The sequence below is a fragment of the Trematomus bernacchii genome, unplaced genomic scaffold, assembly GCF_902827165.1.
Source record: "Trematomus bernacchii unplaced genomic scaffold, fTreBer1.1, whole genome shotgun sequence".
Taxonomy (NCBI): Eukaryota; Metazoa; Chordata; class Actinopteri; order Perciformes; family Nototheniidae; genus Trematomus; species Trematomus bernacchii.
Genome location: NW_022987550.1, coordinates 474,543 through 502,364, shown reverse-complemented (window position 1 = coordinate 502,364; position 27,822 = coordinate 474,543). Strand labels below are relative to the sequence as shown.

Sequence of the window (27,822 nt, the reverse complement as noted above, 5' to 3'; positions counted from 1 at the left end):
TCTCTTCCATATATATAAAAATGTACCAGTGACTGAGCCTCCGTACAGTTAGCGAAGGCAAACCAGCCTTTGCATACAGAATTTTGAATCAAAACAAAGAAAATATTTCTGATTATTGCATACCACACTGCATATGGTAAACATGTGGCTTCAAACTGGATTAAGAATCAATTTATGGCAGCAAACACTGACCACTAAATATAGAACAAGCAAATGTAAATGCCATAGGGATGGAATCAGATAAATGTTTTGTGTCCGAGTGTGAGACAGATGTGTGTGTGATGGTGAACACACTGAACTGATTTCAGCAGCTAATCTGAAGTCAGTTTCCTTCGTCAGGAGAGACCCTCAGACCTGCAGAGGAACCAGAGACACTGAGGAACCAGAAAACCGAAGCCCGAACCCAAACCCAAACCCAAACCCAGCATAGAGAGGTTCAGTGAATGTGGTTCTGAAGGTGTGGAGGCGGATCAGTGTGTCAGAGGAGACTCTGTAGAAGGAGAGAGAGCCAGCAGGATGATCCAGATACACTGCTACTCTAGCAGAGGTGGAGGGGGAGGAGGAGAGGGAGATGCGTGTTTTTTTGTTATTGTGACAGACAAAGTAACGACCAGTAGCGCACTCCAGACGCCAGGACTGATCATTCCCTCCAAACACACAGTCCTCACTGTCTCCTCTCCTGCTGATTCCTCTGTAAGTCACTGATATATAAGCGTCTCCTCTCCACACGACCTCCCAGTAACAGCGACCAGTCAGAGCTTCTCTACACATCAGCTGAGGCCAGCCATCAAATCTCTCTGGATGATCAGGATATGGCTGCTCCTCCTCTCTCACATATGTTACCTTCCTGTTGTTGTCAGACAGTTCAAGGTTCCTGTGTGCTGTGTTTGGGTCCAGCTCCAGTTCACAGGCATCTGATGGAGAGAACAGCTGCAGGTTATCATCTGTTCATTTATTAAAGGGCCCATGTCATGCTTTTCCGGTTATTACCCGTCCCCTTGTGTGTTATGAAGGTTTTTATGCATGTAAACGGTGTGCAGAGTCAAAACCCTCAAAGTACACCCTGTAGCGAGTAAAACTCTAACACAGAAAATACCTCCCCAAAACGCCTCGTTGGAGATACGTCACTGCCCATTTGATTCTTCCGGGTACCGCATGATGTCATGCGGTACCCGGAACGAAATGGACCAATCCCGAAGAGCTATGGCCACACCCAGCGGCGCTGGCCGCACCCTCTGCCAGCCTAACATTTACTGTTGGAAGCTCTGGTTCAGTTCACAATCGATCCAGTCATGCCACTGCCAAGGACCTGTTTCCTGAAATGTGAGGAGAAATCTGAGCTGTTTGTCCTACCGACGGAAGAACCACGACGAAGTCAGTGGTTGAAATTTCTTTTTAACACTGTTCCTTCAGAGGTTCGAAGAACGTTACTGTGTGCGCGGCATTTCACAGACGAAAGCTTCCAAAACATTGCCCAGTTTGAGGCCGGATATGCACAGCTTGTTTGGACCATTTGGAGCAGGGGAAGATCCGGGTACACAACCTGTAAGTTTGCATTGTTATTTGTGTATTTATCAAACAAGGTATCTACCACGACTGTTTAAATGTGTAAACATGTTTCGGACTGCTAAGCCAGTGCTAACTGTGCTAACTAAGTTGCTAGCGTTTCCATATATCAACTCTAATATCAGCAGATGGCCTTACATACATGTATCTCATAGCAGGAGAATGTCTGCATTCACACACCAAATACTCATAGACAGTATACTCCGGGTGATTTGCCGTACGGTCAGTCGCGAAACGTAATTACATTATAGCTGGCGTAGCGTGTATGTTACCGAGCTAAACAACAAGGCTACTAAGAGCTAGACATGAGTTTGCTCGGAAAAACATTTTTTTTATGCCAGCTACAATGAATGTAGCAGACTACCCATATAAGATTGCAATTGTAAACATGTGCTTGATAGCCTAATATGAACCACTATCTGTTGTTCATAGTATAGTATAGCATATTGAACAACTGAACAACTAGCAAACGTAGATTAGCATTGTAATCCAGCTGGCAAACTGACGAACATCAAACAACTAAGTTTATTTCACACTTCCAGCAGAGACCACGGGGAAATCCCCTCTCTTTGCCCGCTCACAGACCCCAAAGGACGGTACATTACAGTTAGCTTTCCTCCGACGCTGATAGCATGTATAGCTAACGAGGCTAGCTATACATGCTAGCGGGAAACATTGTATGACCGAACGTAGCAGACTACTACCCGTATAAGATTGCAATTATAAACACGTTATTGCTAGCCTAATATGAACAACTAGCTTTTGTTCATAGTAGTTTTATTACACTCCATTATAGTTGCCGTTCCTCCGAGCTAACGTTCATATCGTGTTTGCTAAGGTAAACAAGAAAGCTAGGTTAGCATATTAGCTGGCAAGCTTACTGTGTTGATTATATAGATGGATTAGATAGATCCACACTCCTACCACAACTACTACTAACGAATCTAAAACAACTAAGTTTCTCTAATATTTTGTGATTTGCTTTTGATTTCGTCCAGCCAGATCCTGGCGCCCAGGCAAGATGCCGACAACGGGGAGGAATGGATGATATACAGTGTATATATGTATATTTATGTTCATTTTGTACATTTCTAAAAATAAAGTTTGATGGAAATACTTAGTAGGCCTATCCTTTCTTCCCTGAATTATTTGCTCCTATAACATATCATTCATATATAGCAAACCATGATTTGATTTCTCATCAAACAGTAGTAGTTTATTACAGGTAAAAATAACTTACTCTTCTATAACAACAGTTGTAGGTACAGTTCGGTTAGTTAGCGTATAAAATATACGGCTGTACCGACGCCATGATAAGACTGATGTTCTGAGAGCGAGCCGAAAAAAGCACTGTTAGACATGGGTGGAGCCTCTCTGGTGGTTGACTAATCAGAACAGAGTGGCCGAGCTGACCAATCGGAGCACACTAGGCTCACAGGGAGGGGGGGGCAAGAGCTCCAACGAGTCGTTTAGTGGAGAGAGTGAATACTGCTGAATACACATGCTTGACAGAGATGCTGTATGCGAAACCAATGTGAGTTTGGAAAATTGCACAGTATAAATCTATTTTAGTATACCTCAACAATGTAATTATGATCAGTGGAAATGGCCATTACATGGGCCCATTTCTTGTTTTTATATTGTCTTGTTGTTTTTATATTGTCTTGTTGTTGCGCGTTGGCACCTTGAGTTCACATTGTAATTTTGTTGTACAATGACAAATTAAAGATCTTATCTTATCTTATTTTATAACACACAAGGGGACGGGTAATAACCAGAAAAGCATGTCATGGGACCTTTAAAGTAGTCCAAAAGTAATCAAGTGAAGTTACTTTGATATTGTGATACTTAGATTAAAGGGGACCTATCATGCAAAATGCACCTTTGTACGTCTTTTCTACATGAATATGTGTCCCCGGTGTTCCAGGGAACTCACCAAGTGTCAGAAAACACAACCCTCTCTATTTTCCTCCATACCCAAATCTCTAAAAAAGGGGCTGCAACGGATCTGATAAAAACTGATCCAAATTTGAACACTGTCCTGACGTCAGGACGGTGGCGCAACGGCTATTGGGCCAACTCTCCACCTATCAGGGGAATGTGGGGTTGGGCCACGGCCGGCCATTGCCGCTCGAAAGCGCTGGAGAAGCTGTAGTACATATGCCAGGCCTGTAAGTGGCGCTGTAGTCTGCCACAAAAGCAGCGAAGAAGACTTCCCGCCCATAGTTACCATGGTTACCCTTCTGTTTATTCTCCGCTGTGGCTTTTTTTCTCCCTCCCTGAGGCAAGCGTTTGCTCCCGCTGCTTTAATTCAATGCAATCCTTCCCCGTCGAGGCAAGCACTGTAATTCTCTCCGGTTAGTCCACCAGCAGATGACAAACACCCACCTCTCCGCCTCTTCCAAGGAACGAGGGGACCGTGCGGCAGAGTTTCAGTTAGGTTTTCTTTCGCCGGTCAAGATGTCCGTTAAGGTTTAAATCTTCCGGACAAAATTAGAAAAGTGCCGGTCAAAGGTCTTCTTTGTTATTTATTGAGCTTTAAAACAAATGAATAACGACTCTATATAATAATAGGCTATAATAAAACACGGAGGACGGAGATCTATTTTTCTCCCCCTCTTGACTTGATCAGAGCACGGCTCCCCTCTCCTGCAGGGGGGCGTGGTCAGCTGCAGCTCACAGAATCAGCCCCCTGCAGAAACAGTGCTGGAGAACAGCAAATAGAGCGAAATGAGGCATGGCTAAAATGCATGATCTGTTTGGTATTTTGAAAACAGAAACGTATAAATATACCTTATATAGGTATGGCCCAACAATATATCATTTAAATATAGCATGATAGGTCCACTTTAAGTTACTGATTACATTTCTTAACAGGTATTTAGTAACTGTAACTGAATACATTTTAGAGTAACCCTCCCCACCCTGAATATCAGAATATATCTTTAAAGACAATGAAGAGATGAAATGAGCTGTCGGTGCGTCTGTTATGAAATGTGTTTATTAGTGTAACATGTGCAGTTCTCCTGCATCAAACTTAAAGGGGACCTATCATGCAAAATGCACTTGTTGATGTCTTTTATAAATATGTGTTCCAGTGTGTCAGGAGACACACAAAGTGTCAGAAAATAAAACCCTCTCTCTTTTCCTCCGTACCCAAATCTCTAAAAACGGGGGAACAACGGAGCTGATCCAGATTTGGTGCAATATAATGTAATATCTGAAATGTGGGCTGGCTTTACACCAACGGCCCTATCAGAAACGTTGCCGTCAGAAACAATGCCCGACTGTTCTGGACGTAATATGGTCTTTGTTTATATTAGCAAGCATCGCTAACACTCAGAGCCAACGCTGTACTGGAGAGAGTATGTGTAAAAAAGCAGGAAATAAAAAGGAACTCACCTTGTGGTAAACCTGAGAGAGAAAGAGTTTGAGCCCCATACTGTTTCAGAAATAATCCTTGATGTGGTTTTGAACATGATATGGCGTTTAATCACGGGAGCATTTAGCTGTATCTGCCGGTAGAATTCTCCCGCATGAGCAGGCATAAGCTCCGCCCCTTTTTCTTCATTTTATTATTGTAAAGCTTTATAGCCAGAATAAGCCCTTTAGTAACAGGGCTGAAATATAGGGGGATGCTCTGGTATTTGGTGGTTTGGTATTTTGAGCAAAACACTTCAAAGACATGTTTTTAGTATTTTTTTATATATCTGAGACCTATAATATATGCCTAAAAATAGCATGATAGGAGAACTTTAAAACACACTTACACTTCCTCAGACCAGGTTTCAACCACTGCGGTCCACCATGGTCCATCCTGCAGGAAGAAACACAGACAGAATCAACTGCATATACCTTCACTCATATCCACCATTAAACAGGAAGCAGAGTCCCTCAGTCAGTGACACAATATGTCTGTCTGTCTGTCTGTCTGTCTGTCTGTACCTGAGTGTCTCCAGTCCAGCAGACAGCAGCTGCTCTCCTGAGTCTCCTGGATGATTGTAGCTCAGGTCCAGCTCTCTCAGATGGGAGAGGTTGGAGCTCAGAGCTGAAGCCAGAGAAACACAGCCTTCCTTTGTGACCTGACAGCCTGACAGACTGCACACACACACACACACACACACACACACACACACACACACACACACACACACACACACACACACACACACACACACACACACACACACACACACACACACACACACACACACACACACACACACACACACACACACACACACACACACACACACACACACACACACACACACACCACACACACACACACACACACACACACACACACACACACACACACACACACACACACACACACACACACACACACACACACACACACACACACACACACACACACACACACACACACACACACACACACACACAGTGATTTTATAATTCTGCTGAGTGATTTTAATGTTCAGAAGAGACAAAGATAGGCTATCTGGAGGTTGTGAAAGGTAGGAACAGCCAGTTTTGACCTGAGTAGAGTTGTTTTACTAGGATTTGTTTGAGGATAAGTTGGATCATCGGCTTCACAGCTTCTCTCTGACAATCAACCACTGCAATCATTCAATAAATGGTCCATCCAATAGTTAATATATGAAGTAATTAGGTGTTCAGATGGTCGACATTATTAAACAGCTTTTCACTAACCTGAGAGTCTTTAGTTCAGTGTGGACTCTCCAGTCCAGCAGACAGCAGCTTCACTCCTGAATCCTGCAGGTCGTTGTTACTCAGGTCCAGATCTCTCAGACTAGAGGACTGGGAGCTGAGGACTGAGGACAGAGCTTCACAGCTTCTCTCTGACAGGTTGCAGCCACTCAGTCTGAAGAGGAATCAGTAATATAGTAGTAATCAATTGAAAACAGTTATTTATCTATTTCTGAATACATTAATATTAAATTCAATCTGGATAGTTGTTCACGTACAGAGCTTTGTTGGAGGCTTTGACCACTGGCAGCAGCCTCAGAAGAGCCTCCTCTGAAGCAGAGTATTTCTTCAGGTCAAACACGTCCAGATCTTCTTCTGATGACAGTAAGATGAAGACCAGAGCTGACCATTCAGCAGGAGAGAGATTAACTCTGGAGAGATTTTCTAAACTCAGGTACCGTTGGATCTCCTCCACTAGAGAATGGTCATTCAGTTCATTCAGACAGTGCAACAGGTTGATGCTTCTCTCTGGAGACAGATCCTCATCCATCTTCTTCTTGATGTACTGGACTGTTTCCTCTTCAGTCTCTGAGTCACTTCCTGTCTGTGTCAGCAGGCCTCGTAGGAGTTTCTGATTGGTATGCAGTGAAAGACCCAGGAGGAAGCGGAGTAACAAGTCCAGGTGTCCATTTGGACTCTGTAAGGCCTGGTCCACAGCACTCTGGTAGAGATGTGTTAGTTCAGGTTTGACTTCAGACTTCTGGGAGGTTGTTGGTTCTTCTGACAGCAGGTTGACTCCAGAGGTGATGAAGGTCAGATGGACATGAAGAGCAGCCAGAAACTCCTGAACGCTCAGATGGACGAAGCAGAACACCTCATTCGTGTACGTTCCTCTCACCTCTCTAAAGACCTGCGTGAACACTCCTGAGTACACTGAGGCTGCTCTGATATCGATGCCACACTCTGTCAGGTCGGACTCATAGAAGATCAGGTTGCCTTTCTGCAGCTGCTCAAAAGCCAGTTTTCCCAGAGACTCCATCATCTTCCTGCTCTCTGGACTCCAGTGGGAATGTCTCTCACTTTTTCCATGATACTTGACGTTCTTGACTTTGGACTGAACCACCAGGAAGTGGATGTACATCTCAGTCAGGGTCTTGGGCAGCTCTCCTCCCTCTCTGGTTTTCAACATGTCCTCCAGAACTGAAGCAGAGATCCAGCAGAAGACTGGGATGTGGCACATGATGTGGAGGCTTCGTGAGGTCTTGATGTGGGAGATGATGGTGTCGGCCTGCTCCTGATCTCTGAATCTCTTCCTGAAGTACTCCTCCTTCTGTGGGTCAGTGAACCCTCGGACCTCTGTCACCATGTCCACACACTCAGGAGGGATCTGATTGGCTGCTGCAGGTCGTGTGGTTATCCAGAGGTGAGCAGAGGGAAGCAGCTTCCCCCTGATGAGGTTTGTCAGCAGCACATCCACTGAGGTGGACTCTGTGACGTCAGTCAGGATCTCAGTGTTGTGGAAGTCCAGAGGAAGTCGACACTCATCCAGACCGTCAAAGATGAACACAACCGGGAACTGATCAAACCTGCAGATTCCTGCGTCTCTGGTTTCGGTGAAGAACTGATGAACGAGTTCCACCAAGCTGTACTTGTTCTCTCTCACCACATTCAGCTCTCTGAAAGTGAATGGAAATATGAACTGGATGTCCTGGTTGGCTTTGCCTTCAGCCCAGTCCAGAGTGAACTTCTGTGTTAAGACTGTTTTCCCAATGCCAGCCACTCCCTTTGTCATCACTCTGATTGGTGCATCTCTTCCAGGTGAGGCTTTAAAGAGGTCTTCTTGTCTGATGGTTGTTTCTGGTCTGTCTGGTTTCCTGGATGCTGTTTCAATCTGTCTGACCTCATGTTCCATGTTGACCTCTGCATCCTCCCCCTCTGTGATGTAGTTCTCGGTGTAGATTTCATGCAGGGGTTTTAAATTTCCTTTTTTTGTGATTTTTTCAGATATGAATTCAGACTTTTTCTTCAGGTTTGATTTGAGTTCAGCTTGGCACTTAGAAACAATCTCTGAATGAAGCAAAAAGGAGAATTGATAATTAGAGAAGATACTACAAATAACATGTGTCTAAATACGTCCTCCTAATTTAAAACAATAGTAGAATATTTTTCAAGGATCAAGACCCTGTATCTTGTTGCATAATCATATGTAGCAAGCAACACATATTGTCATTGACAACAATTAATATCCAACGCTGAGTGAGTATTCTGATTTACAGTAGAGAACCATGGCCCTAAACCTGACTGACTCTTATTCTGCTGCTTGGAGCTGAGGTATAACCCTGGTAGAGCCCAACCCCTACTGAGGATGTATAAACAAAGCTTTTATTCCAGTTATTAAAGTATTGGATGGCTTTCCTACAGCATAGTAACATAGTAGCCTAACATCAACAGAGTAAAAAGCCTTCCCTTCCTTCCAGAAGACAGGTGGTTGGGCAAACTCCACTGACACCTCCTTGCAAATGTAACCACTGGGCCCTTGTTAAGGACTTGAATGGAATCTACAATGGGCCTTCTGAATGTATGAACACTTCTGCATGAGCAATCTCAGAAAGGCAGAGCAATGTGCTACTCTGATATTTAGAGTATACCAATAAACTACAGTCTTCCAGATTGTGTATGTATCCCCAGCCGGTGCCCTGACCCAGAGAGCCCACCCAAAGACTTCAAGAGGTCAAGACTCTGCTGAGGTTTCCATATTGAGTTAAATAATTTAAACACAAGTTAATATAATCAAATGTAATTTTGTATAACCCGCAATGAAAAATGCATTATATTTCACTTTGTTCTATACTCACAGTATATACCACAGTCAAAAAACATAATGCAGAGTTATAAAAAATACCAGTCCCATCTTTGTAACGTCTTTTTAATGACCTACCTGCAGGTTCTGAATGGTGTTTTGATAATTTCTCCTTTAGATCATTTTGCTTTATCTCCCCCAAAACCATTATGGTCACTTTGAACGTGTTTATGCAGTAGTTTAGAAACATCTGATCCACTGTGTCCATCCGGTCTGCATCCTCCAGTCGACTCTTTGGGATTCCTTTGAATCCTAGGACCTCCTCCTGCAGGTACCACTTGAACTCTTTAAAGTCCTCTTTCCCCAAATATTCCAAAGTGCTGACGAGGATCTTTTTAGGAGTCGCCATCTTTCCTGCAGAGATTCAAAAGGAGAATTATGCTAAGGCATTTTAGCCATGCCTCATTTCGCTCTATTTGCTGTATTCCAGCCCTGTTTTTGCAAGGGCTGATTCTGTGGCAAATTAGTTGCAGCTGACCACGCCGCCCTGCAAAGGAGGGGGGCGAGGCACGAGCGTCATGTTACCATGCTGTTACCATGCTGTTACCATGCTGTTACCATGCCACGGCAACCTCTCATTCCCCTGATAGATGGAGAGCTGCCCATACAGGCGTAGCTCCCTGTTTCTGACGTCAGAACAATTTCAAATCTGTATCAGTCTGTATCAGCTCCGTTCCCTTTTTTAGAGATTTGGGTATGGAGGAAAAGAGAGAGGGTTGTGTTTTCTGACACTTGGTGAGTTCCCTGACACACCGGGGACACATATTCATGTATAAAAGACGTACAAAAGTGCATTTTGCATGATAGGTCCCCTTTAATTGTAATTCAATAATATATGGTCTTTATATATTAAATAATCATAATAATAATGTAAATGTTTACACTTCTTTATTTTTTTTTTACTAACCGGTATCATTATGTTGTTACTTCGGCATCATTTATAAACGTGTATTACAATTTAATCACGGTAAAATATGTTCATGTTGTTGTAGCTCCCGAGCCAGCGCGTCTTGTTTGAATGATGCGAGTAAACACAGCTGGCAGCCGCGGTGAAACTCGAGCGCTTAGAGCGATGCGATAGGAGCGATTAGAGCGAAGCGAATATTCGCATCGCGTCCGGTGTGAACGCAGCATAAGCCAGGGGTGCCATTAAAAAAAAAAATTGTTATCAGGGTGCCGACGATTGTGAATCATCAACGGGGGGGGGGGGGCGAGGGTGAAGAGCTCGACGCTCGTGAACTGTCAACAGGAGGGCGGGGGAGCCTCGCTGCGGGGAAGCAGTGTGTGGACCCTGTCAGCGCAACTTACATTAGGGATGCTCCGATCGCCGATCCGATCGAGTGGGCGGGTCCTATGGGGATCTTCCATTTAAAGAAATGTTTAAAACTCAGTTAATGGGGCTCATTCACTGGCGCTTCCACAAACAACAACCAACATAATTGTTACATTCAAATGAAGTACATTATTCAAGTTTACATTAACTTTGGATAATAACACGGGAGAAATGAGCTGAAGCGCTCTCTTTTCCTCTCTCTCTCTCTCCTGACAGCCCGTCAGTATCTCATGCAGCTCACTGATCCAGTAATGAGTGACCCGACAGTGAAGAATACATATATTTATAACTAGTGTCAGCATTGGGTTGAGAGGTCATGTGTTGTGAGCATGGGCAGTCTGTCCTGGAGTGGTAGAGGAAAGGGTGGTGTGACTCGACGATAAATAAACGGAGGCGCTATATGTGACGCTCCAAAAAGTACTAAGTTCCTGAGTTTTTGTTACACAGAAATATTCTTGAAGCCTTAACACCTCGGACGTTACACTAGTTCCAGAGGTAGATCAAATAGCTAAGTGTGTTAGGTCTAACTCTTGTGTGTTTTGCTCCGCTCACCGGTCCGTCACAGCGGGTGGAGCTGCAGGATTTCTGCTTCACACACACGTTGCATACCGCTATTTTATTGTCATTTTCGGACACTTAAAATACTGCCAGACTAGTGAAGCCATTTTGGCGAGCTTGTTTTGCCGCGCACAGAGAAAAGTCTCATGTATTTTACGTCTCGCGATCGGCATTTTTAGAGAGCACCGATATATCTACATATAATGTGAGTATCGGCCGATATCGATCGCCACGCAAAAACTGCGGCATTTTTACAGCTCCTTATGGGTACTGCAATTTGTGAAGTGCTTTCCTCTGTGGTGAAACTATCAGCACTGCATTACGGAGGAAAGCGTCAGAAAGTCGCCTGGAGTTAAAGAGAGCGGGGCTGCGTTGCGTGCATGGCTTCCTTCTGCAGGTAACGGGGAGACGCGCTCTGGCGGCGGTCTCGTTCAGGATCCGAAAAATATAATTTAAATATTTTGCACACTTATTCCACTTATTCCTAGTGTGCCACTGGTTACGGTGCCGCGTGCCAATGGTGGCACGCGTGCCAGGGGTTGCCGACCCCTGGTCTAAGCCAATCGGACATGGACAACAAAAAGGATCAGTCTATGTGTCGAGGGGGAACTAGAGACGCCCGTCTGCCTTTACAGACGTTGACCGGTCTGACAGCGCTTAGCTCTCTGCTGCAGAGAGGAAGAGAAGATCACTGCTCTAAACAAAGTCAAAAATCTTACATCCAAAACGGAATAAATATAATTAATTATTATACGTTAAGTCTTCCCTTCTAAAAGGGTTAAATTTGAACTTTATTCTCAAAGTAATGATAAACCTGTGAGTTGGATGTAGAAAAGTCAGAATCAATATAGATGTTTTTTATTTTAAAGAAAATTCAGATTTTACATAGTATAAAACTGTAAATTATAGTGTCCGTCCAAAAATTATTTTTTACTTATAGTGAAAACTACCCTTGGATGATGGGTTAGTAGACTAAAAGCTTTAGGAATCCAAAGTACAACATATAATATGTACCCTGTATCAAGATTGATGCAAAACAAGTTAAATCTGACCTTTTTAGAGAGATTTAGCCAAAAAACCCTACTTCTGGGGTCATTTGGGTGGATTTGACCTATCTCTGGCCCCCCTTGGTCGATTTTGATGAATGAAATCTCTTTATAACCGCTAGAGCCAATCAAAACCGGAAGCTGCATACACTATGGTGGCTACCATTAGCAGCTAACCTTTCCGCTCCGATTTTTACATAAAAATTGAATTATGGATTATAAATATTTTTTTCAAATGCACAGGGACATTATTAACCTATAAATCAACAGTTGTAGAATTGTTTTTTTCCTTTTAATGCCATTGAACACGTCGCAAGGATAATGATTAAAGATCGTTTGTTTGAGCCGGGCTGCATTTCCTGATGAAAAAACAAACCGATTGTTTTTGTAGTTGTAGTACGCCAACGTGGATTAAACAACATTATTTTGTTAAATAAAAACAAGGTGATGTTTTGTAAAAAAAAATGTCAACCTTTATTTATCCAGGTGAATCCATTGAGATCATTGATCTCTTTTTCAAGGGAGACCTGCTCAAGTAGGTTCCACATGAAACATAAAAACATAAAACAGAACAACAAAAAGGACATCATACAGCATCATTACAGGGATTACAATTTACAATAACTATCCACATGAACAGGTACCAACAGCATCCGATTGAGTAGCATCCAACCGAGCATTGAAAACATTTAGTGGCACCAGATTGCTCAGTTTCCATTTAATTTGCAGACTATTCCAAGACAGTGGAGCTGCGCATCTAAATGCTATCTTCCCTAAGACAGTCCTAGCAGTTGGCACATTTAATAAAACCACAGCATGCGATCTCAGGCAGTAGCCACTTACAATTCGCCGTGAGATTAGGGAGCAGATGTAGGATGGAAGTTTCCCTAACATGGCTTTGTATATAAAAATGCACCAGTGACTGAGCCTCCGTACAGTTAGTGAAGGCAAACCTGCCCTTGCATACAGGGCACAGTGATGGGTTAATGCTTTACAGTTTGTCACAAATCTCAGTGCACTGTGACACGCAGCATCTAACTTGATCAGGTAATGGGCAGGTGCATTCATATAAATTAAATCACCATAGTCCAGCACAGGTAAAAAGGTCACAGTGACTAGCCTTTTTCTGGCCTCAAGTGAGAAACAGGACTTGTTTCTGAAAAAGAAACCTAGCCTAACCCTCAGTTTTTTAAGCAGATTAATGACCTGAAGTTTAAAAGTGAGACAGTCATCAAGCCAGATACCAAGGTATTTATAACAACCACTTCAAGTTTTATTCCTTGCGTAGTTACGATATCTAAAACAGGCTCTGGTGTCTTTTTAGCTTTTGAAAAGAGCATTACCTTGGTTTTCTCAACATTTAAAAGAAGCTTTAGTTCAGAGAGCTGAGTCTGAATAATGTTAAAAACAGCTTGCAATTCAACAACCGCCTCCTTAATGGAGGGACATGCACAGTACATCACGGTATCGTCCGCATAAAAATGTAAGGTTGCTCCATCGACATTTTCACCTAAACTATTGATGTAGATGGAGAATAAAAGTGGACCTAAAACAGAACCTTGAGAAACACCATTAGTAATGTTTAACCACTCAGAAGACAGCCCATCAAAGTGAACACATTGGGACCTTTCAGAGAGGTAGTTCACAAACCACCCTACTGCATGGCTGGATATGCCAATACTGAGTAGCCTCTGCTTCAAGATGCGATGATCGACGGTATCAAACGCTTTGGACAGGTCAACAAATAGAGCTGCACAACTCTGCTTAATATCTAAAATACTCGCCATATCATTCACCACTTTCATTGTCGCAGTGATGGTGCTATGTTGCTTTCTGAAGCCTGACTGATGTTTAGACAGGATGTCATTTGTACATAAAAACTCCTTTACCTGTTCACTCACTAGGCGTTCGAGCATCTTCGCCAGAACTGACAATTTAGAGATGGACCTATAATTATTTAAAACAGTTGCCTCCCCTCCTTTTAGTAGAGGCAGGACATACGCTGACTTCCATACTTTTGGAATTGCATTTGTGCTGAGGGAGAGGTTAAAAAGAGAAGTGAGAGGTGGAGCAATAAAATCTGCAGCTATCTTTAAAAAGAAAGGTGCTACGTTGTCCGGGCCGGCCGGTTTCTTAGGATCTAACTTGGTTAAAGCTTCACGAACAACATCAATAGTAAAATGAGTAAAACTGAAAGGGTTTTCCAGACCACATTGTTCAGAGACACAGACTGTGTTCACAGAAGCAGAGTTAGTCACAGAATCAAACAGAGAGCCACAGGACACAAAATGCTCATTAAAACAATTTAACATAGTAGCCCTGTCCGATATAGAGCCAGATGCTGTGGTAAGGCACAGAGGTAGCTCATTACGGATTTCACCGGTGGATATCAATTTTATGGCTTTCCAAAATGTTCTAGGATTATTCAGGTTCTTTGTGGTAACTGACAGACTTCGACTTAACACTTTTTATTTGTGAAGTGAAGCTATTTCTTAGCTGCCTAAAGCGTAGCCATTCTACCTCTGAGCCTGATTTCCTAGCCTTTGCCCAGGCCTTGTTTCTTTCATGAAGGAGGTTAGATAATTCAGCAGAAAACCAAGGATTGTCTCGTCCCTTTACTCTAAATGTACGCAGGGGTGCATGTCTATCAATCATTTCCATAAAACCAAGATAAAAACAAGACCATGCAGTTTCTACATCAGCACACAGATCGATTTTTTCCCAATCAAAACCAAACAGATCATGAACAAAACCCTGCTCCACAAAATGTTTTGTGTCTCTCTTACTGATAATGCGAGGTTTAACCTTTTGGACCTTAGTGTCCCTAATTGTGGCTACAACACAGTGGTCACTCAAATCATTAGCAAATGCTCCCACAGATGAGTATTTATGGGGAACATTAGTTAAGATGAGATCGATTAAGGAGGATCTATTTGGGAACTTAATGTTAGGGCGAGTAGGACTGTCAACAATCTGAGTAACATTCAATGAGATACAAAGGTTTTAAAATCCTCTGATCCTGCAGTTAACCAGTCCCAGTTAAAATCACCAAGTAGCACTGTTTCCATGTAGTCAAGTTGAAATAAAAGATTGTTTGTTTGAGCCGGGCTGCATTTCCTGATGAAAAAAATAACCGATTGTTTTTGTAGTTGTAGTATGCCAACGTGGATTAAACAACATTATTTTGTTAAATAAAAACAAGGTGATGTTTTGTAAATGATTAAATGTCTCTTATATAGCACAGAATATGATCCGTGACATATGGATCTTAACAAAGATCCGTTATATCAGATATATCTATCAGCTGTTTATTTCACATGAGTTCCAGAATGGCAGCTTTTTAATCACTGCTCCCCCTGGTGGATCCATGATCCATTGCAGCTGGTTTCATTATAATTTATCAAGGGGGCGTATCAAGTCATGCGGGGGTTTTCCTTTCAGCGAGGGCCGACCCCGTGCCGGTCACGGCCCCACTACGGTAGGGGAGTCCGAAATGAGGTGCTACATCTGTATGTGTATTTCACAAGTTGCTGCAAACTTATAATAAACCTCAATTTGATTTTTATAAATATTCGATTAAAGGTGGGGTAGGTACGTTTGAGAAACCGACTCGAGATCGCTAGAATTTGAAAATACACAACCGGAGAAAATCTGCCACTTCCTTATAGAGCCCCTCCTCCAACACACACGAACGCGCACATGACCAATGAGGGCACGAGATAAGTTTGTGCACAGATGGAAGGCTGACAGGCAGGTAGGCCATCCAGTTATTTTAGCCGGGCCGGCTAAAATGATTGGTCGTGCTTTTTACAGTACTACGGCTTCCACAGATGATTTTTTTTATGGATTTTTTGTCAAAGCACTTAAGATATTCATTGCTATCGGGATGTTAAGAGCATTCCATGGAATATAACAACAAGTGTATCTCGAGCCGGTTTCTCAAACTTACCTACCCCACCTTTAAGGCAAGGCAAGGCAAGGCAAGGCAAGTTTATTTATATAGCACCTTTCAACACAAGGTAATTCAAAGTGCTTTACAAAAATGGAAGACATTTTAAAAATGGCATTTAAAATCAGTCATTAAAAAGGAAAGATAATAAAATAAACATTAAAAGAAAAAATACATGGATAAAAGTTAAAAGTTACAGTGCAGTTTAAGATGTGAATAGTTCAATTAAAAGCAGCGGCAAAAAGAAAAGTCTTCAGCCTGGATTTAAAAGTAGTAAGAGTTGCAGCGGACCTGCAGGTTTCTGGGAGTTTGTTCCAGATATTTGGAGCATAATAACTGAACGCTGCTTTACCATGTTTAGTTCTGACTCTGGGGACAGAAAGCTGACCAGTCCCTGAAGACCTGAGGGTTCTGGATGGTTCATAATTTAGCAGTAGGTCAGACATGTATTTTGGGCCTAAACCATTCAAAGCTTTATAAACCAGCAACAATATTTTGAAATCTATTCTTTGACACACAGGAAGCCAGTGTAAGGACTTCAGAACAGGAGTGATGTGATCCACTTTCTTAGTGTTAGTGAGGACTCGAGCAGCGGCGTTCTGAATTAGCTGCAGCTTTCTAATAGATTTTTTAGTGAGGCCTGTAAAGACACCATTGCAGTAGTCGAGTCTACTGAAGATAAAAGCATGGACAAGTTTTTCCAAATCCTGCTGTGACATTAGTCCTTTAATCCTAGATATGTTCTTTAGGTGATAGTAGGCTGATTTAGTAACTGTTTTAATGTGACTGTTGAAACTCAGGTCAGAGTCCATGACTACACCTAGATTTCTGGCTTTATCTGTTGTTTTGAACATTGCAGACTGAAGCTCAGCGCTAACTTTTATACGTTCTGCCTTGGCTCCAAAAACCATTACCTCAGTTTTATCTTTGTTTAATTGGAGAAAGTTCTGACACATCCAGTCATTGATTTGTTCAATGCACTTACTCAGTGTTTGAATTGGAGCATAATCTCCTGGTGAAATTGTTACGTACATTTGTGTGTCATCCGCATAGCTATGGTAACTTATTTTGTTGTTTTTCATTATCTGAGCCAGTGGTAGCATGTAGATGTTAAAGAGAAGAGGCCCCAAGATGGAGCCTTGAGGTACCCCACATGTCATATTTGTCAACTCAGATGTGTATTTACCTATAGAAATAAAGTTTTTTCTGTCCTTTAAGTAGGACTCAAACCAATTTAGAACTGTTGCCGAAAGTCCCACCCAGTTTTCTAGTCGGTCTAGTAATATGTTGTGGTCAACAGTGTCAAATGCAGCACTGAGATCTAATAATACTAACACTGAAGTTCTGCCACTGTCTGTGTTTAAGTGGATGTCATTGAAGACCTTTACAAGAGCAGTCTCAGTGCTGTGGTTTGGACGAAATCCTGACTGGAACACATCCAAAGAGTTATTTAAATGCAAGAAGTTACTCAACTGTTGAAATACTACTTTTTCAATGATTTTACCTAGAAATGGCAGGTTTGATATTGGCCTGTAATTGTTCATTACTGAGGCATCTAGATTATTCTTTTTTAAGAGCGGTTTAATGACTGCAGTTTTCAGGGCCTCTGGAAAAATACCTGAGTGAAGAGATGTGTTTACTATATGAAGTAGATCTGAGGCCATGCAAGGAAAAACATCTTTGAAAAATCCTGTTGGAATAATATCAAGGCAGCAGGAGGAGGATTTCAGAAGTTGAATAATGTCCTCTAAGTTTTTACCATTAATCTGATGGAATTGTGTCATGGTGTTTGAATTGATATTAGGTGGACATAGGGACAAAACATTTGCTGTACCTGATGTAGAGGCACTGACTGCTTGTCTAATTTTCTGAATTTTGTCAGTGAAGAAGGAGGCAAAATCATTGCACGCCCTGGTGGATAGAAATTCAGAGGCTACTGACACTGGGGGGTTAGTTAGTCTGTCGACGGTAGCAAACAAGGCACGTGCGTTGTTTTTGTTTTTGGTAATGATGTCAGAGAAGAAAGACTGTCGTGCGTTTTTCAATTCCAAATTATAAAGGCCAAGTCTCTCTTTATAGATTTCAAAGTGAACCTGGAGATTTGTTTTTCGCCACCTACGTTCAGCTTTTCGACACTCTCTTTTTTCTGTTCTCACGGTCATGGCCTTTCTCCATGGAGATATTTTCTTGCTAATCACTTCCTTTACCTTAGTTGGAGCAATGGTATCTATAACATTTTTAATTTTTGAATTAAAATGATCTACTAGCTCATTTACTGAGATGTTAGCAGGGGCAAGTGTGGATGAGAAATTATGAGTAAACATTTCTCTAGTATTTTCAGTTAAATATCGCTTTGTGGTTTCCTCTTTCTGAACATTTTTGTGAACAGAAATAGAGCTCTCAAAGAAAACACAGGAATGATCAGAGAGTGCAACATCAGTCACCACAACCTTTGAGATATTCAGACCCTTTGAGATAATTAAGTCCAGAGTGTGCCCCTTATTGTGCGTGGGCTCCGCCACATGCTGAGTCAGTCCATAGTTATCAAGAACACAAAACAGTTCTTTAGCCCCTCTGTCCTGGGGGTTGTCAACATGGATGTTAAAATCACCAACAATGACTAAACGGTCAAAGTCAATACACACTATAGACAGCAGTTCAGTAAAATCATCAAAAAAGCTTGCACAGTATTTGGGTGGTCTATAGATATTTAGGAACAGAGCTCGAGAGGAGCATTTCAGCTGAAGGGCCACATATTCAAAAGAAGCAAAGTCCCCATAAGATGTCTTCCTGCATTGAATGGAATCATTGAACAAAATAGCAACTCCACCCCCTTTCTTATGCATTCTTTCCTGACTCATAAAACTAAAGTTGGGAGGGGTTGATTCGATAAGAACAGCTGCACTGTTATTTTGTTCAATCCAAGTTTCCGTTAAAAACATAAAATCGAGATTGTGCTCAGTGATAAAATCATTGATTAAAAATGTTTTTCCTGCCAAAGACCTGACATTTAATAAAGCTAGTTTAAGTTTGTTAAATACACTATCAGTAAACAAATTTGTGACAAGCTGTGGCTGACATGGAATCACTGCTAAATTTGATAACCTCACACAAACGTTTGAGCACTTCCTGTTTCTAAGCTGATTTACCGCTCTTAATCTATTACCTATCAACACAGATATCGGCAAAGCTACTGGCAGGCAGGGCCCCGGCATGTGCTGGAAAGAGTTGAGAGTGCCATATGCCCTTGAGCCTGGACCCAGCACATATCAGTAAAAGTGTGTTGCGTTTTGTACACACACATCCTTATCAGGCTTCGGAGACTGCAGATGCTTTCTTGAAGGGATGGGAGGTGGTTGACATAGGCACAGTGATGAAGACGGGGGAGATGGTGCGCGTCTCTGCTTCGGTGATTTTGGTGGGCGTCGTTGAGGGGCGGGGGTAAAGGACATGCTGCCAACCCTGCATCTCGCCTTCATGCGGTCATCGAACTCCAGGGGGGAGGGCGAGGGTGAAAGGGTGAGCGGAGAGTAGAGAGAGCTGGGAGATGAATGAAGAGTATCCTCCAAGGCGTTGACAGGGGGGGTGACGGGCAGTGGAGACTCCTCCATTTGTGTCATAGGTCTCCCATAATCAGAACATTCCTCAGGCGGGTGCAGTGATACTTCTTCAGGGTTTTCTGCGCAATGTGTTGTGTCTTTCTCCTGTTTTGATTCCTCTTGCCGCTTGTCCTTGGCAGAGGGAACAGATTGCTGACGCAGGCAGTTGAATATGTTAGAGATAAACAATTTCACTCCTGACTTGTTCAGGCAAACTCCATCTGCCTTAAAAAGATGTCTGCGATCCCAGAAAAAGTTAAAATTGTCAATAAAATGGACAGAATGGTCAGTGCAGGCAGCTGAAAGCCACATGTTCAATGCAAACAGTCTGCTGAATCTCTCCACTCCTCTTCTGACTGGCGGTAGAGGGCCACTGATGAACACCTCCGCATTTAGAGAGCTGACAGTTTCCAACAGACATTTAAAGTCTTCTTTCAGCGCTTCTGACTGTTGTTTCACAACATCATTTGTTCCAATATGTAGTACCACATTCTTCACAGTCGGATGTTCAGCCCCAATATGCAGGATTTTCTCAGCCAAGTCGGAGACCATATCCTTGGGAAAACAGAGTACTTTGGTGTTGTTCTTACTACACAGACCTTTTACATCTCTTACAGCAGAATCACCCACAATCAGAGTTTCAGGCCCAGCCGTTAGCTTTCCCTCTAGCCTTTTACTTTTGGAGTAGCTATTGGTCCTTACCCTGCTGTGTGAAGAGGACGGGTTATCCAGGTCATCAGAAAGAGATCTCCGGTTCTCGGTCAGCGGAGCGTATCTGTTCTGGATTGGCACACTTGGTGGTTTAGGAGGATTGTTTGTAGTTCTCCCTTTAGCAGCTGTCCACGGCTGTTTCCTAGTATGAATAGGGGTTGAAGAGGCACTCTTCCTGGGTGATAACAATGCAGGCCAGCCGGTCGCATCACAGATTTCAGAGCGCTGGGCTCTGCCTGTTATTCGTCCTCCCAAATCCCATGGAAATGATTTACTCTTAGGCTTTGCACCCAGAGAGTTCCAGGGAGGACTACCACTTGTAGATTTATTACCCAGTACACAGCCCTCCTGTTCCTTGGAAACCTTGTAGCTGCTAACTAGCTGTGAGTTAGCATACCCTTTTCCATTATCTTGCAACACTGGTAAAGTGGTGTTATTCCCACAACATAGTCCATTCACTTCCACGTTAACTTCCAACCGTTGCATTTTCATTTCCAACACAGCCATCTTCTGTTGAAGTTTGTGGAAGTCATCTGTAGAGAACGGAGGCATTTTGCTACCAACTAGCTTAAGCTAAATAGCATGCAGTAGCCTACCAGGCTTTAGCTGTTGCTAGGCCACGCTACTGTAAGACTGAGGTCGTCGTAAAAATGTTGAAATATGGCTGAAACCCTCCGTCTATTTACGATGAATAACTGTCCCAGTGATAAGTTAATGTCCAGGAGCCGCTGCTCGAAGTTTTCAGAGAATAAGAATAGGAAAATCAGCATAAAAAGTAAGCAGAGGCAAGAGCAAGCAGAAAAGCGTCTGCACTGTAAGAAAGATAACAGTAGAGTTAAGTGTGTCACATTACCAGAAAGTTAGTAGTAGATTCTTATACTAGTGAAATTCCTCAATATCCGATTAGTAACCACTTCAAAAGATGGCGTCTGCTTTCAAATCTATTCTTAAAACCGATTGGCTCCAAACACTTTTTTCTTTAAAGGCCTTTTTACAAAATGTCTCCCTGTTTATGCAACAAAACAACCGTTATATTTATCCCCAAATCTTTTGTTGACAGATCTGCTGTTTAAGTGGCCGTGACAGACCTCGCGTACCTCACCCAAACCTCACCTCTATTAAGCTTACCATTGATAAAAAATGCTAAATTTGCTTTAAATTTGGTTTGATGGAAAGGAAGTATTTCTCAATAATGTCTTATCAGAAATATGAAACCAGACAGAACATCCTGAACTTTTGACCTATGCACATTGTGCAATTTAGAAGGTGCAAGCAAAGCATAAAGGTTTCCACCACAATTGTAGGAAGGCGTTGTGTTTTTTGACACCTTGACAACGGTTACAACGATTGAGGACAACAATGCACACAGGATGAGAGTGAACTGTGTGCAGACTTGATGATTTTAGGTCCAACATCCAGGAGCAACACATCTTAGAGACAATAGTGACAGTTTTGTTAAGTTTGTTTCCGTTAATAAATTAAAGTATAAAGTTTGCATATTTTAAATTGAAGTTAAAAGAAATCTAAATTCTAAACATGACATTGACAACGTGTTCTGCTTTCATGAAAAATATTCATATACCCTCTTGTTAAAATTGCATATCATTACTATAGTCTTTATTTGTTTAATTTTAACTTTACATTTGTAATTGTTCATTAAGTAAAAGTTGAACATATGTGACCTCCTTCTCACTTAAATATAGGAAAGGGGATGACCCATGATGCAGAGAGGGAGGAGGGAAGAGACTGTAAAGCTGGCTACACGCCAACCCGATTTTGGGAGTCAGAGGCCGTCAGAGGCAGTCGGGCATTCGCGGCGCCCTACTCAGGTTGGTGTGTCCCGCACCGTTGTCTCTTTACGGCACCTTTTGACACCTTTTTCTCTGACCTCCCGCGGCCGATTCAACATGTTGAATCGGCCGCGGGAGGTCAGAGAAAGTCGGCCCAAGCAATCACTCTGATTGGCTGTTCACACTACCGCCGCCTGCTGGTAAGGACAGTTATTGCCACTCGTCGACTGAAGTATTTGTGGTGTGTTCGTAGGCGGGCGGCGTAGCCGACGCAGGCGACGTAGCTGACGTAAAAGTCGGGACGCCTTCGGTACGTGTTGTTTGGTCTCAGGTGGGTGTGTAGCGGCCTTTAGAGATGATGAGGGAAGAGAAACGGGGCTTTTGGAAGCTTTTGGGGCTAGAGCTTTTTAGGTTGGCTCTTTTGCTTCTACTTTTACTCAAGATCTGAGTACTTCTACTTTTAGTTAAGTACATGATCTGAGTACTTGTGTACTGGTGATGTAAGGGCGTTGGCTGCAGGGGAAAGACTGCTTTATTGATTATGAGTTGTATGTTTGAAATATGAAGAATACGTTTTGTCCATAGGCGGCGCGTGAGACTCAGGTTTGGGAAGGCTAAATAACTTTTTTTACCTGACGCTGCCCGCCTTCGGCATCTATAGATAAGAGATCAACTCAGTGAAAGCACCGCCTGCTGACCATTCAGAGCTCTGTGTGCGGAGTTTAAAGCTATCAAGTGATATTACAGGATAAAGGAAATACATTTTAAACTGCCGTACGCCGACGTGTCACATCATCAATCACATCATAATATATTATATATCTCCATATCCGAGTCAGCTTCTCGAGCCGTATCTGACCGTGCAACAGCCTACAGTGTCACATACTGTATGCAGAAGTATTATTTTAACCTGTTAACCTGTTAAGCACCTAGCCTGTTTTTCATGTTTCAGGCTCGAAAATGACATGCCCAAAACAAATGACTACAACTTAACTTCTAAAAGGGTTATATGAATAATTAATTTTATCAAAGCAAGGTTACATCTGTGAGTTGGATGTAGACGTGTCAGAATCAATATAAATGTTTTTTATTTTAAAGAAAATTCAGATTTTACATAGTAAAAAATTGTAAATTATAGTGTCCGTCCAAAAATTATTTTTTACAGATAGTGAAAACTACCCTTGGATGATGGGTTAGTAGACTAAAAGCTTTAGGAATCCAAAGTACAACATATAATAAGTACCCTGTATCAAGATTGATGCAAAACAAGTGACATTTGACCTTTTTAGAGAGGTTTAGACAAAACCACCCCACCTCTGAGGTGATTTGGGTGAAAATGTTTTTTTTTCTATATCTCTGGCCCCCCTTGCTCGATTTTGATCGTTGACACACCTTTCTGACCGTTAGAGCCAATAGAATCGAAGGGGGAGGCCCACATACACACTCATTGTAAAGAGAAAAGGTGGGTGCTGCGCGTCTGGAAATCGAAAGCAGATTGGAAGAATATCTCCTTCTGGAATTTGGAAACTAAAAAGCAGTTTTATTTCTTATGGGTTATCAGAAATCATTTCAAAGAGGGCACAGATACATTGGATGAACCTATGGATTAACTGCAGCATCGTTTTTTTATCGTTTTAATGCCATTGAAGACCAGTTTTGACCAAGGTAAGCCATGTTAGCGTTTCTAGCTACTTAGCTCCACATGTTATGATGTACGCTTTCGTTTATAGTGTCGCAAATGTTTATCACTGAGTGTTGAGGAGGGCACCACTAGATTCAGTGTCTCCAGGACACCAACAACGAGTGGTTGGTTGTGCATCTAGGATAAGTAATAAGGGAGTTAGTGTGAGTTTAAGTGCCGTTTTAGGTTTTTTTTTTAGCTCATGGCTAATTCAGAGGCTGAGTGCTAGCATTGTGGGTTTTTTTTGAAAAAAAAAATTAAAAAGATCAGTTAGCTGAGTTTCTTCCCGTTACATGGATATAAAACATTCATAGTTTTATTCAATATTAAGATTCCTTAGACGTTGTTTCCTGCAAATGACGCGTTTATCCGCCCGGAACCGGGCGGGCCGTGCGTAACAGGTTAAGCCCGAGAGACCCCGGTACCGGGGTACTGCCGCAACATCTTGCAGGAAACAGTGTCTGAGGGCATGTTCATTTAATAAAACTATGAATGTTTTATATCCATGTAACGGGAAGAAACTCATCTAACTGATCTTTTTTTTTTTTTTTCAAAATAAAACAACAATGCTAACACTGAGCCTCTGAATTAGCAACGAGCGAAAAATGCTAACACCTTACTGCACCGAAAATCACTCACAAAACCTTATTATTTATCTTTTCACCACATCCAACACATCGATTCACATCGTGAGGTGACACAGAATCTTTTGACACCGACATTACCACTGAATTATACGTATTTACGATGTTATAAGCAAAGATGGACATCAAAACAGGTGACGCTAGGTAGCTAAAAATGCTAACATTTTTACCTTGGCTCTGTAGTCTCTCCAAAGTGGTCTTCAATGGCATTAAAACGATAAAAACGCTGCTGAAGTTAATCCATAGGTTAATCCAATGTGTCTGTGTCCCTTTGAAATGATTTCTGATAATCCATGAGCATTAAAACTGCTTTTCCGTTTCCAGATGTCAAAGCTAGAGATAGGTTCACTCTGATGCAAAATTACATGCGCGAAGCCCCCACCTCTTCTCTTCACAACGTGTGTGTGTGGGGGACTCCCCCTTCGATTCTATTGGCTCTAACGGTCAGAAAGAGGTGTCAACCATCAAAATCGAGCAAGGGGGGGCCAGAGATATGGAAAATCCACCCAAATGACCCCAGAAGTGGTTTATTTTTGCTAAATCTCTCTAAAAAGGTTAAATGTCACTTGTTTTGCATCAATCTTGTTACAGGGTACTTATTATATGTTGTACTTTGGATTCCTAAAGCTTTTAGTCTACTAACCCATCATCCAAGGGTAGTTTTCACTATAAGTAAAAAATAATTTTTGGACGGACACTATAATTTACAGTTTTTTACTATGTAAAATCTGAATTTTCTTTAAAATAAAAAACATTTATATTGATTCTGACTTTTCTACATCCAACTCACAGGTTTATCATTACTTTGAGAATAAAGATTATTAATTTAACCCTTTTAGAACGGAAGATATTGTCATTTGTTCTGGGAATGTCATTTTCGAGCCTGAGACCTGAAAAACAGGCTCAGGGCTTAACAGGTTAAGCAACACATTGAGTTGACGAAACACTCAACTCAAATGTAATTAAAGTCAGATCCACTCGTGTCTTAGACGGGGCAGTGATATCATAAAACTGTTAATGTACGCATTCGAACACTATTTTAACCAGCTGTTCTGTATTCACCTTGCAGGTGAAACTATGTGGCTTGTATCCTGGATTATGTGTTTAAGTCATGAATGTTTAAAGTTTAACTTCATATAACTTCATATTTGTCTAATATTATAGTTTACTTTTCATTCAGGAAGTATGACGCTTCGCTGTCAGTATGCTTGTCCCTGTTTGTGATTGGTCAAATGTTGCTAGCCCCGCCCCTTTCATGTGAACGCGCTCTCAGCTGGACAGAGAAACCCTGGGTTGATTTACCGAGTTGATAACCAGCGTCATAGGACCGCTTAGCGAGATCTTGTTTGTTTTGGGTTAGTTAAGATAACTCAAACCTATCCAGGGTCTGTTGAACTGGCTTTGGGCACTGGTGGCTGCATAGCAGCGCTAATGTGAAAGACACAAACATTATACATTAGATTTTTACCAATTTTGCAGTGACAAAAATATTTGGGAAGGCTTCCCTAGCCTACAGTACCCGCCGCCCCTTTTGTCCACCCTTCAGACCAGGGGTGGACATTTTACGGCCCGCGGGCCACATCCGGCCCGTTGGCCGGCCCGTGTGAGGTTGATCATAAATTATAACATAATAAAAAAAAACAGCAACCTTTTCAAAATAAAAGCAACACAGCTGTATTGCTTGCATGGCGTAAATACTTTTCTAACTGTGTTGCTTTTATTTTGAAAAGGGCGCTGCTGTTTTTTAAATTTATTTACGTAAACGTGCATGCCGTGAACAGCTACGAGTGATGCTGGCCGGCTAGTCCTCGAAATGTCCGCTAAGGGCAAAAAAAGAAAGATCGATACTGAATGCCGCATTTTCAACAAGACATGGACCGCTAAGTATTTATTTACAGAAGTGAAAGGTAAAGCTGTGTGTTTAGTTTGTGGTGCGCAGGTCGCTGTGTTCAAGGAGTACAATTTGAGTCGCCACTATGCTACCAAACACGCAGATAAATACAAGAACCTGTCTGAGGAAGAGCGGGCAAAGGGGTCGGATGCTTTGCAAGCTAAGCTGCAAAGCCAACGACACATTTCCACAAAACATTCCACATCCAGAGATGCAGCTGTCAAGACGAGTTATGTCTTATCCCACAAAATTGCAAAAAAAAGTAAACCGTTTTCGGACGGAGAGTTCATTAAGGAGTGTTTGTTGGACTCTGCCGCACTAATATGCCCGGAGAAAAAGGAGGCATTTGAGAAAGTGCCGCTCTCCCGACGCACTGTTACGAGGAGAATTGAGGACATCGCGGGAAATCTGGAGCTTCAGCTGCAGAACAGAGCGGTCAACTTTGACTTTTTTTCCTTGGCTTTGGATGAGAGTTGCGATGTACGTGACACTGCCCAGCTACTCATCTTCCTACGCTTCTCTCAAGCCAAATGGAGGACAACATTCTCGCGCACTTGCCAACACTGAAGGAAGCCACACCATCAGCTGATCACCTCCAGAGGTACTCATCCATGTTAGAAGCACTGCATGGTGAGTTTTCAAGGCGATTTAAAGACTTCAAAACAGTTGAGAATGAAATGAACATGATATTTTCCCCATTTACATGCCATGTGGATGATGCACCCAGTGATGTTCAGCTTGAACTCATTGACCTGCAGTCTGACACACTTCTGTCAGAGCACTTTAGGTCAGTCTCACTGCCTGAGTTTTACTTTTCCCTGAAAGAGGAGAACTTTCCACACATCAGGAGACGTGCTCAGAAGATGAGGGTCCTCTTTGGATCTACCTACATATGTGAACAGACATTCTCAGTGATGAAGTTCAACAAATCCAGATACAGATCCTTTATCACTGATGATCACCTCTCAGCTGTCCTTCGCATATCCACCTCAGACATTGAACCAGATTTCCGTGCACTTGTTCAAGCCCAAGACAGACTGGATTTTTCTCACTGAACAAGTAAAATTAACTGAAAAACAAAAATCAAAAGCACTCATTTCTTTTTGTATAAAGCTGATTCATTTCTTATCTTTAACATACTGTAAAACACCTTTTCAGTATTGGTATATTGAGCAGAATTAAGTTCAACTTATTTTTGATTCGGCCCCCCAACACAGCTCGAGTTTCTGAAGTGGCCCCTTGTAAAAAATAATTGCCCACCCCTTCTCATCTCATTCATGTAGTATTGATTTTAGTTAGCATATTAGCATGTTGTTAGCATGCGGTTAGAGCAGCTGCAGCTGTTATTATCAATAATATATATAACTTAACAATAAACACGTTAGAGAGATGAGTCTGAGGTGAGAGCAGAGATCAGCTGAGAGTCATTTCACTCTGAAAACTGTCACTTACCAAGAGTTTAACGACGAGGAAAACTTCTGCATCAAAACGGGAACAAAGTGAAAGTAACTTCTGAC

General features: G+C 42.2%; 2 protein-coding genes across 2 annotated transcripts; both read right to left on the bottom strand.

Annotated features, from left to right (window-relative positions):
- Nucleotides 1-27,822, bottom strand: LOC117477033 (NACHT, LRR and PYD domains-containing protein 3-like). Its single transcript, XM_034123737.1, is given in 8 exon segments — nt 1-914; nt 5,337-5,383; nt 5,512-5,664; nt 6,247-6,267; nt 6,269-6,418; nt 6,522-8,310; nt 9,182-9,457; nt 27,758-27,822. Coding segments are annotated over 7 exon segments (2,997 nt in total). The 5' UTR covers nt 9,453-9,457; nt 27,758-27,822; the 3' UTR covers nt 1-348.
- On the bottom strand, nt 16,211-17,092 carry LOC117477048 (the record flags this gene model as incomplete). The annotated part of the gene is made up of 1 exon (XM_034123760.1): nt 16,211-17,092. A coding segment is annotated over one exon (882 nt), but the record flags the coding sequence as incomplete, so codon positions are not given.